We start from the raw sequence: 14,275 nt of genomic DNA, 5'->3' as shown, positions 1-14,275 counted from the left end.
GGAGATTTCAGAGATGTTATGTTGTTGTCTAGAATGCATGTGTTTGTTCACGGTTGTTGAAAGTATGTCACTTAATTGTCAATGCAAAAATAATTGTGAGGTACAAAAACAGTTTACAGTGGTTTTAAACAGCTTTAACATTTTTCTCTTGTTTGCTACATGAAAAACTTGTCAAATGTGTGGAATTGTGGATTCGTCTGAAACAATCCTGTTTGTAGAGCTGCTTCCTTTGTTAGCCCAGTACTTATAGAAAGGGTCCCACGGTTCTTCCTGGATGTCTTGCAAAATCCATGAAGGAACATTCTTACAAAGGCCCTGCCTTTTGCTAGTTGTAAATAAGAAATTGTTCTTAATCTCTCCTAACTGCAGTTTCATTAAAAAAATGTTTAATAAAAAAATATAAATAAATACAGAATGACAGTTACTTATTAAACTGACAAGGTGAGTAACCTTCTCAGAGAGAGAACCAGGCCTTCAGGGAATAAAATGGAAATAAGAATCCAATGTAAGAATACCATAAGTAGTGCTCTGATTAAATAAGACCAATGTGATCTCTTTTTTTTTTTGGCATCTGTGAGCTATGAAATGTGTGACAGAACCAACATGAATGCCGAGACTTACAGATGCATTTAATCTGACTGAATGCAAGTTATTTTGGACAAAAATGTTAGTCTCTAAATGAACAAAGTATGGCAGAGAAATACCTCAAAAAAAGACTTCCAGCTGTGATACCATAGATGGTGCTGAATAAAACGTGCACGCCGGATGTTCCAGATTTTTACTTGCAATTTTTTTTTTTTTATGTATCTCTCTTCTCTTGATTATTAGCCACAGCTTTGTTGTGGTCCGTCACAAGAAATCCCGAAATAGTAGAAGCTCGTGTTCCATGTGACACATAAAAAGATTTAATTTAGCTAAACCCTGTATCTAAATGTTACTGATAGTTCCCAGAAAGTCACACTGTGAATGGTGAAGCAAACTTTCACAGAATGTTCAGAGAACATTTCTGGAAAATGGGAAAATATGTAATTTTCAGACAATGTTTATTCCAATGAGAGTTGCTTATAGAAGTTATGACAAAGCTTTTATATATAGGTATAGTCAATGTTTTTACTTTCAAAATAAGCACAGTAAATGCATTGAAACGCAATAGTAAAACTAAAAGTGGGCTTTGACAAATGTAAAAAAAAAACATTAGCACATTTTTACATATTAGGAAAATAATAGGCCTACTGTGGTAATGGTGTGTTTTTAACAAGGCATAAAAAGTTAAAGCAAGTGTTTGTTTTTTATGTAAAAAAAAATTATAATAATTTCTTTTAAAATTAAAGTTTAAAATTTTCACATTTAGGGTTGTTTAAAAAAGCAGACCAATCAGGCGCCGCGTCTTTGAACTTTAGGATGTCAACCTTTCCTTCCGAGAAGAGAGACAACCGTTCGGCTTGCTAACCTAAATTAAAACAGGTAATTTTCACATTTAAAATAGGAAATTGCCGCTTTACTGTAATGTTTTGAGTTTCATATTGTAAAACAGTCGGGTACGTTTGTTTAAAATTATCTGTAGTTCGAGATGAGGAAGTTAGTTCCATTATAAGATTGAAACTAAAAATGAGAATTAGCCGCTAAGGAGCTAATACAGCTAGCTAACATTAGCAAACTGCGACGCTATTCACGTGGCAAGCTGTTTTCCCTCAGTAAACCAAGTTTGCTCTGGTTTTGGAGCCGTGATAACGCCAACATCATATATCTTATACACAAATAAGGAGACTTAAACGTTTTTAAAATAAAATATAAAAATTTGTAATTCCCCGAAAAATAGGTTTTGATGCTAATTAACTACCGCGTTTCTTTCAGGTAGAAACTACATAATTATGAAGATCGAGGGTATTTTTGAATAGATTTGTCATTTTCTAAGACTTTCCCTAAAACCTGCAGTGTTCGAAAAGTGTGACAGGTTCTAAATTAATAATTAAAAGCTTTTGGCAAAAATGGCTTAAACCAGTAATGTTAGTCAATTTATGCAAATACAACTCTGTCTGATTGAATTGCCACTGCTTGCATTTCATCTAACAGCGCTGTTGTGGTGCATGTTCATGATGGAAACAAAAAATCAATAGGATCCAGAGTTGTTGTTTTTTTGTTTGTTTGTTTGTTTGTTTGTTTGTTTTTTTGCTGTTGTGTTTGTATACTTTACAATGTTTTAGCCTTGTCTTGTTTTTGTGTTTCAGACTTTGCCAATTAAGATGTCAGACAGTGAATCCATAAAGAAAATGTTAATGGCTGTCCTCCAGTCTAGTAAGACTGGTGTGTCAGTCAGTAACCTCCAGTCTGAGTATCGCGCACTATGTGGAGAGTTCATCCCACTGAAAAAACTCGGCTTTTCAAAGCTAGAGGACTACCTCCGAAGCATTCCCTCGGTGGTGAGGCTGGAGAACCGCATGGGAGAGGTACTGGCTCATTTTGCTTTGTTCATAAACAAAGCAAACTTGAACCACTGCAATTGCCAGAAACGTCATAGCATTATTTTACTGTCCTAATTTTTTACAGTCCAAGTAAATCCAGTACCTAAAAATGTGTTCAAAACACTTTACAAAGTTACTTGACAACTTTTGGGTAAACCTGTTATTGCATCTGTTCTGTAGCTGAGATGCTTTGCTACTGTGTTGGAGGAAACGGCTCACATTGCTGAGCTGGTTGCCAGGCAGAAGAACTCAAAGAAATCCGGGCGCTCACAGTTCGTCAACTGCAAGATGAGATACAAACCTTTCAATCCCTACATGCTTAATGGTATGCGACATTTGTTTTCATTACCTAAATTACAAGAAGTAAAAGCTTGCAATATTTTTCTCTGCGTAATGAAATATTTGTTTCACTCTTTACCATGATATTATTTTTATTTATCTTATATTTAAGCCACAGTTCTACTATTTTGCTTGCATTATGCATTAGAGTCCACACTCCACAAAAATGTGAACTATTGTTGAATTTTGTATTAATTTTATTTTTTGAGGCCTTTTGAAGACAACTTGTATTTTATATACATTTTACAAGGTTTCCACCAGAAAACTTGCTAAGCCCTGTGGTTGGGCGCTTGGCAGTCATTCATCCAGCCGCTCGTCGTGTTTTTGAGCTAAAAAATGTTTAAAGTTGACAGGAAATTTGAAAATATCACAAGGTAAGTATGCCTTATTGAACGATTAGAAGATTAATACCTGAACACAACTATAAAATCTTAAAAAAATGCAAACATTTTAAAAAGACTTTAATAAATAACCAATGCTCAGCCTGGTGGGGTCACAAGTAAAGTCTGGTGGCCTGCCAGGCTTATAATACACTGGGGGAAACCCTGTTTTATTTCAAGATGAGCTGATCAGGCTCAGTGCGGCTGATAACAAAAAATATTCTCAAAGGACTACAAAGCACACAAACTAATTTTGTTTGAGCCAATCAGTGCAGAGTTGCCCAGCTTTAATCACCGTCCTTTTTCTCAGTAACTCTTTGCTCCTTTAATTGTTCTAGTGACTCCACGGTCCTCTCTTCGCCAGCCGTCTGCTGGAAGATATTCGAATTGGGCGGGAAACCATTTTGGAGCGCATGGCGGACACACAATGGAACGTAGAGTGACGTCTCCGTCACCAGCTTCGAGGGAAAATGTTGTCCATAGCAGGTGAACCTGTTGCAGCACATTTGAACCTGTTTAATTATTTTTTAAGCAATTGTGCATCCAGATATATAAATGGTCATTATCTTAAATAAAAAAAAATGTAGTTTATATGCATACCGGTCTGAATTTATACTAAAGGCTAAAACAATTTATGTAAAGACAATTAATGGTTTTCAAACTATAAAATAATGGGATGAATATGAATATTCCTGTATTTGTAAGCTTGTACTTAAACAACTGTTTCAACAGGAGAGAAAATTCTTCTACGAGCCCCACAAACAAGAATCCCAGAGGTAGAATTATTTTATTTCCCTCCCTCCCAATTTAATTCTTTTAAGTTCTCTCCATTTTAACATTCATGCTGTTTTCGGACCAGCCGTGTGACTGCCTCTTTTATATAGGTTTCCAGTTTTACACTCTTGCCCAGCAGGTGGTGATGCTATGCTGATTTGACACCTGAATATTTGAGGAAAGTTTGAGCTCTCCCCTGGAATTTCACATCTTTTGTGTGAAAGTGAACAATGGCAAATTCCTTTACTCTGTTCTCCTTTTCTTTCATCTTCTTGTGGTTGATCTCACAATCTTGTTTGACTTCTGTTTTGTTGCTGAGCACTGCTGACCTTTACAGGCCTTAACAGAATACAGGATAGTATAGGAGTAGTTAGAAAATTGCAAAATACTACAGAACTTGTTTTGTAGTATTTTTTTTTTCTTGTAGCTTTTTGTCGAAAAACAAACCTGTTTAGAGTTTCTTTTGGTTAATAACTGGAACATTTATTAAGACATAATCAAGACATTTTGTCTTGATTTGACAAAATGTAAGGTTTATCTCTTGTTTCATAATTGGTTATGGTACTATGTTTATATCATGTAAAGAACTATTGCTGAAACAAAGGTAAAGCTCACAAGACGAGTTCATGAGAACGAGATTGGACTAAATGTTAAGACTTTCAAGGAAAATTCAAAGATGAAGTTTAAGCTGCAAAATGACTTTATTTATGTAGTTTTTGCCACAAACTCTTTTCTGATTTTTTTGAGTCTTAGGACAGTTCCTGAACTTCACTCGATTTGCAGTAAACTTAACTGTTCCCAGTTGCTAATAATAGAGAGCGCTGTGATTGTACATGCAGGCTGGTTGCAGAACTTTTGACTCGTTTTGTCCCATTTTCAGCAGGTCCTCCGAAAGACGTCTTGGTCCCCAGTAAACCCCAGGTACTTTATTTACCTGCTCAGGAGTTTCTTCCTTATATTTAAGCGCTGTTGCACATTGTGTTGAATTTTCTGGTAGTTAACCAACATGGCCAGTGAGATTAGGTGTATCAGAAAATGTCCACCTATATGTAGGAGCACATGCAATATTAAGCCACATTCCATCGGTCATATTGACATTGACTTTCTTCATGCAGACTGATCTGGATCGGTATGACGCGGAACTAGTGCAGAGTCGAGTAAAGCAGCTTCTGGAGAAATGGCCTAGTGGAGTGTGGCTGTCCAAGCTGTCGGATAAGTACAGTGAAATGTTCAATCAGAAGCTCCATCCTCAGGCACTCGTCGATCTGGAGAAGTGGTCGCATATCTGTTCGGTGAGCCACTTGGGATGAATTTATGCAGCATTATAACTACAATGGTCCTTATGGTAGTCCTTAGATTGAAACATCCACACATTGTAGGCAATGTGTCGGTGTCATAAGGATGCTAAAATAATGAAGTAAATTTCCAAGTGGATGGATGGACTTATTTCATGTTGTAAAACAGGAAGATGTGCGATTTCTTTTTTCCACGAGACAGGAATGTTAACGAATGTCTGAGCAATCTAAACAGAGAATCCACATCGTGCCATCACACATCAAGCAGATGAATACATGTAACTGTTTTTCCACAATGACAAAAAACAGACAGATAATGAAGTTAAGACACTTAAAATTTCTCTTAATTTATGGACGATTCAGCTGTTGTGTCCAGAACGCAGTGTGACAGGCTCTTCCTGGTCCACATGGATCTCAATTGTTCTGAAGGCTGAATCTGCTCTTTGTTCCCACACTGGAGACTCGAATTACAAGCCCCAATTCAACCAAAGTTTTGAAATCAGGGAACATTTCTTTTTTTGAAGTGATCACAAGGTGGCAAGACTCTGAACAAGTGTTTTTTTTTCCCCCAATTGATTAAATAGGAGGAAATCCCATAGCTAGCAATCAGTCCTTCTGTACCAGTTTGTGACATGTAGTGGTCAGACCGGTACAAAGCCTCCATAACTCTTCAAAATGCTGTCAGCTCCTGTATAGCGAGATGCATTGCAATGTACAGGTCAGAGATTATGCTGTTATGGGAATTTTTTTTATTGATTTAGTTACTTCAATGTTGAACTTTGTGCGTGAAGTTGAAAATGTCTGCGTGTCTGCACCAACTGGTCAGGTGTGTCAATTGTACAGTCTCAAATAGATGGTTGAAATATTGCTTTAACTCATCTCCTGCATGCACCACTAATTTCACTATTAGGAGTTTTGATTTGTTGTGGCGTGTCACCCTGGCACCGCGGCCTTTGAACCAAATCATAACAGCACTGAAAAATTCTTGGGATTTTTATTTATTTATTTTAAACTTCTGTGTTGCGTCAATTCACCACCAATTTCACTGAGGTATGTGTGTAGGGTTTGATATTGTCCCTCCTACTAGTTTTGTACATTTTTATTTTTTAAGGTTTTGTCTGATTTCAGTCTTTGGGTTTTGTTTCCTTTCAGGTGGAGAAAACTTTCACCAGTAACCGTAGCGACCAACTCATCTACCCTCCTCTCTCTTTAACCCCCCCAGTCAAGCCTGTCATCAATATCAACCGTTCCTCTCCAGGGTCACATCTGGATTCAACACATGTTTCTTCTCGTCCGTCTACACCTCTTCAACGGTCTCCATCTAAAACTGGAGATTCCCCCAGAAGCCCCTTGGCTGAGCCCACCTTTATTTTCCCTCCACAGTCTTCCCCCACTGCTTCGAGCAAAGCACTGCCTTCAGTGACTTTACGCAGCCCTGCCATAAACCCAGCTCTGAGTTCCCGACTTCCCCGGAGTGGTAATCACACAATGTCTTTTGACGGCGACTCTAAAATTCCCGTTTCTCCCAAACAAAGCACTCCTCCTTTAGCTCCCACCTGGACTGCCCTCTCATCAACCAACACTTCCCCCGACCGTGATGTCTTGCCTCTCTTGAAAGCCACGTTCTCTTCACCTTCCAGTTCGGTTTCTACTCCTCCATCGACCCCCGGTCCTGCTGTAGTGTCCGATGACATGCGTGAAAAAATAAAGGAGCTCCTTTCCAAGTCTAGTCAAGGTTTGTGGGCCGATGCACTGCCCAGATGTTTCATGGATGTGTACAAGACGCCCTTCCCTGAAGAGATCCTGGAGAACTTGTCGTCGTTGTGTGATATATGCACTGTGGAGTACCCTTTCCCACACAACAAGAAGAGGGTAAGAAAATGAGACAGATTTAGCATCCTTTGTGGCAACCTCCCATTGGTTTCCTGCTTACTTTGTTGCGTTATTAATACCATTTTTGTTCTTTCTGGGACTTCCATTTCTTTTAAGGCCATTTTGTACTACTCGTGTCAAGTTAATATGGACCTGACAAACAGCCAGCAGACTCTAATCAGCCCCCTCCCTTCTGGGTTGGAGGCACTTGGTCCTGTGGTTCCACCGCCTCTGACCCCGCCACCCGAAGTCTGTCCCTCTGTGTTGGTTACTGAGGCTAAGAGCGCCAATGCTCTCACCATCCGGTATAGTGCATTATTTCTAATTACTTTTTCAGACTTTAGTGCAGTTGGAATTGCAGCTGTGCTTCACTTTTTATTTCATCTTAATAGAGTAAAGCTTACTTTTAAGAAAAGTAATTTGGCCCGACAAGCATTAATCACAATTCTTAAATGGTGTTGTGACAAGACTATATAATCTTATATATTATATGTAGTTGTTTTTCTCTGTTGATTTTTTTTTTCTGCCAGACAAAAGTTTATCATGCAGACATCTTTGTTGTGTTCTGTGACTAGCACTAATTAGCTGCTAATGTTTCCTTGCTAGCTTGTTTGCATCTATCATGGGTAAGTGCAAATTTATTGTCAGTTGGCTGCATGATGTTCTTCTTCACCATTGGCTCGCTTCTGTTGCCATTGGCAACCCAGAGTATGCTACGTCCATTCTGTTCAAAAAAGCTTGACACTGCGGGGTTTAAGGCTTTAGAGAGCCATAATGACAAAGCTGGTTCACAATACAGACCCCAGGAATGTCTCACTTTTCCTCCCATGGCATGGCTGAAGCTCCCCTGAAAACAGTCAGCGCTGCTACTATTAGCACTGCTCTAAGAACGGCACTTACCTGCTTACCTGCTGAAGAATTTTTGATATAAAAAGTTATAATGGAGGGAAATAAACCTGAGAAAAGGAGTAGCGTATGAAACCAAATGTGAGTAGAGGCTTTTATCTCTCTTCAGGTATGTTGGTAACAACTACTCAGATGCTCAGGAAGCCATGGAGGACATCATGCAGACCTTCTACAGCCGAAACTCGATAAAACGTCCCGTGTCTAACTCAGCTGTTGGTCAGCTGGTAGCAGTCAGAGGGGAGGACGGAGATGAGGTGGCCAGAGCGCAGGTGACAGAGATCTTGGACTCCAACAAGGTCAAGGTAACTGGCTTAGTTTTCAAGACGTCTCTCAAGTCACCTCGGCAAAAGTAGTTTTGCATATTGAACTTTTTCTATTTGTTATATAAAAGCCAAAGCTTCAACTTCCTTGCATTTTTTGCAAAAGCAGAAAAAGGTATATTTTCAAGAATGTTTTTCAAATGATTCATACATTCTGCTCTCTAGGGCAGTGTCTAGATGTCCATTCTTATCCTGCAACTTGAAAGAAAAGCCCACTGATCCTTCAGTTTCTAAAAATGCTGCTTTAACCTAATTGTTTCTGTCTATTCTTAGAAAAGTGAAATGATTTCAACATTGTTGCCACAAATATGCTGTTATCTATAAAAATCTGACTCACTGCTGTGTTTGTTGCCCAAATAGAAATGTTGTTTTCTCCCCGTTTTTCTGCCAGGTGTTCTACATGGACTATGGCTTCTCTTTAGAGATCAGTCAGAACAGTCTGCTGGAGCTCCATCAGGACTTTCTCTCGCTGCCTTTCCAAGCTACAAACGTCAGGCTAGCAGGTGCAAACATGGTGGAAATGAACCAAAAACTCAAAACACCTTGCGCATTTTAAGTCACTTGTAAATATTAGTCGTTCGTTCTGCATCACATCCTCGTTGTCTTCCTCCTGCTAGAGTTGGAAGCGTTCAGCTCCCACCCACAGGTGCTGTCCACCTTGGATAAACTGGCGGTTGGAAAGATCCTGCGGATGGAAACCTTGAAGCCAAGGCAACACAACGAAGTGCCCACGGCGCTGCTTTTTGACACCTCGCTAGATGATGATGTGAACATCAACGCCATGTGCCTGAAGGCTCTGCAGGACAGTACGATGAATAACCCTCTGTCTGTATGTTCACAAACCAAAATCACTCTCGTACAAGCTTTTTTTTTTTTTAGAAAATGTCTAATATAGTCTTTTGTTTCCTCCAGGTAAACGTCGTCCTTAAAGATGTGTTTGTAACAAGTGTGTGCGCAGATGGGACCATTTTCTGCCAACTCCCCTGCAGAGGAACAGTCAGATTGAGAAGGTTACTGGAGAACGTGGAAGCATTTTTCACCTCCCAGGTAGACGGTGTTTTCATCTAATGTCTAATTTCCATGAGATAAAAATGTTTTGGAGTAAATTGGAGTGAGTTGGACTGAATCGTGTCTTGATTTAATGAAAAGAACCTGTGATGGCAAGTTTGAATTGTGGCTAAATTCTCTGCATTGTTGTCAGCCTGTGAATAATTACATTATTAAATGTTCCTAAAAGGTCACATCAGAGTCCCTGGTTTCCAGTCCCTTCTGCGGAAAGTTCTGTTTAGGCCGTTACGAAGACAAATGGGCCAGAGCGGAAGTAAGAGCTGGACTATTATTTAACATGCTTACAGAGAAAAAGCTGACTTTTTTTTTGTTGTTGTTGTTGTTATGATTTTTATTCAAATTGCAGATTACGTACATGCATGAGAACCGCGTGATGGAGATTCTCTTCACTGACTTGGGCATCCCAGCAACTGTCACATTCACCGATGTTCGAGAGATTCCTCTACATTTTCTGAAGGATTTCATCATCATCCCGCCACAGGTTTGATATTTAAAAAAAAAATAATAGGGCTCCTCATAAATCTGCTTTAAAACCATATTTTTAGTCCATCTGCTTCCTGTTGGGTAAATTTTCATATTTGTCCTTTTTTTGTAGGCTGTTAAATGTCGACTGGCTGACCTCACCGTTCCAAAAGAAGGCTGGAGCCAGGAACCCTTTTTGCTGCTAAATGAGACTCTTCTTGCAGCAGAACGGCTCAAAATGAAGGTAGTGTCTGTCTCAGTTGCAGAAAATGTCCTCAAAGAGTTTAGGATTTCAGGTTTAAAAATTCAAATTAAGTCATTAATTAATATATGTGACTGGTGAGATCTAAATCATCTTCTGGTATCTTTTGGTTTTTATGAAATGCATAAAATAAATAAAAATGCACATTTGGCTTTAACTTTGAATTATTATTATTTTCCCCTTGCTGTTATTTCAGATATCCAAATTAGAAGAGTACAAAGGAGACAGAGTGGTATTTATGTACCTCTTCGAAGGTGGTGACGGTCAGAAGCTTGACGAAAGCATCAACCATCACCTGGCTCAGTCAGAGGTGTGGCAGAAAGTTGTGTCACGGAACAACACCACCGTCACCAGCACTCGCAGCAACATTGTGGACACAGGTAACGTTAGACATTAACGGTGTTGTCACACCTGATAGTCCGGTAGACTCGGTTCGATTGGGAAGCAAAATTGCAACATTTGTTAAACTTTCAGCTGGTGTGGTTTGCTTCCACACTGCAGTGTCAAACAAACCAAACCTTTTCACAAACCTGTTCTTGTATTTACCCAGAATGCCCTGCCCTGTACTTCGCTTCATGCTTTTTGAGCAGTCTCTAGCCCACTAGGCATCTACATATTCATTCAAACCGCAGCAAGGTTTGAGGGCACTTTTTAGGTCCGCATCAGAGTTCGATCTGGCATTCGCACCCTCCCTAAACGAACCAGAGTTCGATTAAAGCAGAACAAACAGAGCAAATGTGAATGCACCCTGAAAAGAAATCCTTCTGATGCAGATTTTTTGTTGTTGTCGTCTTGTAGATCTCAGTTCTCTTGTGGAGAAGTGGACGCTGGGAAACCCGGTCCCAAGTCCCCCCTTGAAGACCTCATCTGTGCCACGTGGCAAAGACGATGCAGCCGTAAAGGCAGGAACGCAGCCACTCCCATTACCCCCTCCACTAGACCTTCCACAGGTGTGTAGCATTGATTGTTTTCAGCATATGAGCAAGTTAAATATACAAACGTATAATGTCTTTTAATAAAGTAACACACTTAACTCGTTTGCTTTGGTTGCCTGTCTGGTTTAGCTAGTCAGGGCTAAATGTGAGTTTGCCATGGGAAGGCATTTTTACTTCAGTGGTTTAAGGGGTTGAGTTTTGCACTTTGAGGTTCAATATATGTTGAATAAAACCATGTTAAACACAAACCATTGCTGTTCATATTATACTAGGATTCCAAACACTCGATTCCAAACACTCCAACATGCTGCACCGTTCTTCTGTTGGCTCTTACATTAGTTGTGGATGCTTTTGGGCGTCAGAAACATTTTGTTGACCATTGAAGGTAGTTTACCTTCTTTTTCTCATTTTCTATCAACCTCCAGGTCAAAGTATAAAAAGTCAATCAAAATATTAAAAACTTGGGATTTGCCGTCCCATTTTTTTTTCTTAATGTTACGTATTTTTTTCTTCCCGTCATGCTACATTTGGCATTGACTCTGCAAAAGGTGATTTCAAAACAAACTGAGGGAAGATAAGGCAGTGGACTTTTTATTCTAATATTTTGTCATTGTAGCATTGTACCTTCCTGTTTTAAATTGGACTAAAAGAAAATAATGAAACTTTTGAAGATTTAAATGTAGTGCTCAAAGTGTTTTGATTGAGCAACTCCAGCTTCTGGAAAGTTTAGTACTTTCCTCTGCTTCAGCAGCTTTTTCAGACAGAAAAAGTTATCAAAAAATCTTTTGCTATTTAAAGATTCTCCATTTTTGAAATATGGAAAGTTACGCATGTAACTGTGATTCTATGAACCCCTACTGACCACCAGAGGGCGGTGCTGAAAGCACTGGATGGTTGGATCATTGATTCAGTGCTTTCAGCACCGTCCTCTGGCAGTTAGTAGGAATGAAATGGACCTACCATACATTCATTGTACTTTAGTACCAACTTACCCATTGCCCGGTGCCGGTTCGGAGCCTGTGGACCTCCGCCTGTTGTAGTAGAAGCACAAAATGATTACAGACACAGATTTACACAGTTTTCTTCCAAATCCACATCTTATTGTCTCCTTCCTTTCTTTTCAGCCTGGTCAGAACATGGATGTCTTTGTGCCAATGGCTTGCCACCCAGGTTACTTTGTGGTACAGCCTTGGCAGGACCTTCATAAACTTGAGGTGTTGAGGGGAGAAATGGTCCTTTACTACAACCAGAGCGGAAATACAAGCACAACAATGGACATCCAGAAAGGACATGTCTACGCTGCCAAATTTGACAAGAAGTAAGTAAACCTAAACCCCAGGAAGAGAAAAAAAAAAAAGATGTTAAACGCAATTGTATGAATCAACAACCAGATCTGAAATATAGGATGTTCTTCTGCTGTTGTGAGGTTAGTTGATTTATTGATGTCAATCTCTGCTCAGTTGGCACCGCGTGCAGGTGAAAGGGGTTCTGTCCAACGGCTTGGTTTCTGTCTATGATTTGGACTACGGTAAGCACGAACTGGTCCCTCGCAGTCTAATCCAGCCTCTGATAGAGGAGTTCAGACAGCTGCCCTTCCAGGCTATTGCTGCACAACTAGCAGGTGAGTTATCAACTTTCTTTTAGGTAAATTATTTACAATATCACGATCAATCATCAGAATAATCTATTGAAAAATCGATTACCAAAATAATTGTTGGTTGCAGACCTAAAAGTCATGTTGTAATACTGTTTACATTTTAAAATCCTAACCATTTGAGCTATTTTCAGGACAATTATTGATTTTTTTCCCCTCATGAATAATTGAGCGCCAATAAACAAAGAAATCATTGAATAATTGATAAAGTCCTAAGGAGTTTTAAATCTACTTGGAGTTGGAAAGATTAAAAAAAAACCATTGTATCTGTATAATCCTCCAGGTGTGGCACAGCGTCAGTGGTCAGAGGAGACGTCTTCGTTGTTCAGGAATCACGTGGAGCGGCGAGCGCTGGTAGCACAGGTGGAGAGCGTTCGGGAAGCATCAGAAGTCAAAGGTGAGCTGTCGGCTCGCAGGTTGACGGTTTACCTGGTGGACACCTCATCGGAGGAGAAGGACATTTGGATTCACAGCATCATGGCCGACATCGAGAACGAGCTGTCTTCTGCTGCGAGCTAGATGTCCACACAGACAGTGGTAAAGTAAGCAGACTTTTGGGCTCTTAGACAGTTGTATGAACACACAAACTACTTTTGTTTTGATTCTTTCTAAAGTAAAATGCACGGAACGACTTTTACTTTGGAAGGAAAAATTGTACTTCCTCTGCGTTTGCTTGTTCATGTTGTTTTGTAGGTGGCTTATAATCAGGCTTGATTTACATATGTGTGAGTAATTTTCTAATGTTTGTGATGTGTTATGGTCTGTAAAATTTGTTCAGGGAAGGATTTACATTTCCATTATTTAAGAACATGGATATTGAATTGTCAAATATGTCAGATTAATGTGTGTTTCTGTTTGCTGTGGTTTATGCATGCAATACTCTACCTTTTGGGAAATATGTGTCTTATAAACTACTTCAGTATACTGCATGTGTGTACATAGTTGTTGAATTGTCATTATGGTTCATATCTCTAATGTTTTACTTTGCTTGAAAAAATGTATTCACCGTGATTTTTGTTAAGTGCGAGTTAGTGATTGCAAAGAAATGACAGAATACAGTTTCTGTAAAAACAAAATTTTCAATAAACTTTGGTGATGCATCAGCGAAGGACTGCAGCTCTGTTAGTCTAATTTACCCACTTCACAACTACTCACCAACTCTGCTCTGGAATGGCTGTCCATGCCTGCTCGGAGGCGCAAAAGTAGTTTTTCTAGTTTGAGTCGATTGAAGAAGCGTTGTAACAGTGGTAGGGATAAGCGTATGGACTTAAAATGTTAATCTGACCTGGCATTTTTGGAATTACGAAAAATATTTAAATTTCATCAGTGGTGGTGGTAACAAAACTATCATTGCATACTGTCTGACTCTTTACAGACACAAACACTGTGTGAAAAAATGCTAAATAAATAGTGAAAATAGGAAAATATCAATGGTTTTTGATTGCAAAATATCACCGGATGCCTTAGTAAGTTTTGTGTTCTCATGGACAAAATGCCATTGGAAAATCTAGAAAATTGTGTGTGGTAAAGTGAAGTTTTTTATTTT

General features: G+C 39.2%; 1 protein-coding gene across 2 annotated transcripts; it reads left to right on the top strand.

Moving 5' to 3' along the window:
• The first annotated feature begins 1,355 nt into the window (after positions 1 to 1,355).
• tdrd7a (tudor domain containing 7 a) lies at positions 1,356 to 13,841 on the top strand. Of its 2 annotated transcripts, none has more exons than XM_007567669.2 (21): positions 1,356 to 1,464; positions 2,229 to 2,447; positions 2,643 to 2,787; positions 3,520 to 3,667; positions 3,914 to 3,957; positions 4,839 to 4,876; positions 5,071 to 5,247; positions 6,403 to 7,122; positions 7,240 to 7,427; positions 8,138 to 8,330; positions 8,740 to 8,851; positions 8,966 to 9,177; positions 9,261 to 9,395; positions 9,586 to 9,669; positions 9,763 to 9,897; positions 10,012 to 10,122; positions 10,337 to 10,520; positions 10,939 to 11,090; positions 12,200 to 12,393; positions 12,536 to 12,696; positions 13,013 to 13,841. In XM_007567669.2, the coding sequence occupies exons 2-21, from the start codon at positions 2,244 to 2,246 to the stop codon at positions 13,246 to 13,248; spliced, it is 3,573 nt and encodes a 1,190-aa protein (XP_007567731.1). In that variant the 5' UTR covers positions 1,356 to 1,464; positions 2,229 to 2,243; the 3' UTR covers positions 13,249 to 13,841. The 2 variants fall into 2 exon arrangements, with proteins under 2 accessions (XP_007567731.1, XP_007567730.1); XM_007567668.2 differs by having other exon boundaries at positions 4,836 to 4,876.
• Positions 13,842 to 14,275: the final 434 nt, after the last annotated feature.

The sequence above is a fragment of the Poecilia formosa genome, unplaced genomic scaffold (assembly GCF_000485575.1).
Source record: "Poecilia formosa unplaced genomic scaffold, Poecilia_formosa-5.1.2 Scaffold211, whole genome shotgun sequence".
Lineage (NCBI taxonomy): Eukaryota > Metazoa > Chordata > Actinopteri > Cyprinodontiformes > Poeciliidae > Poecilia > Poecilia formosa.
The sequence above is the reverse complement of the archived record's forward strand: the minus strand, read 5'-3'. Positions and strand labels throughout refer to the sequence as shown.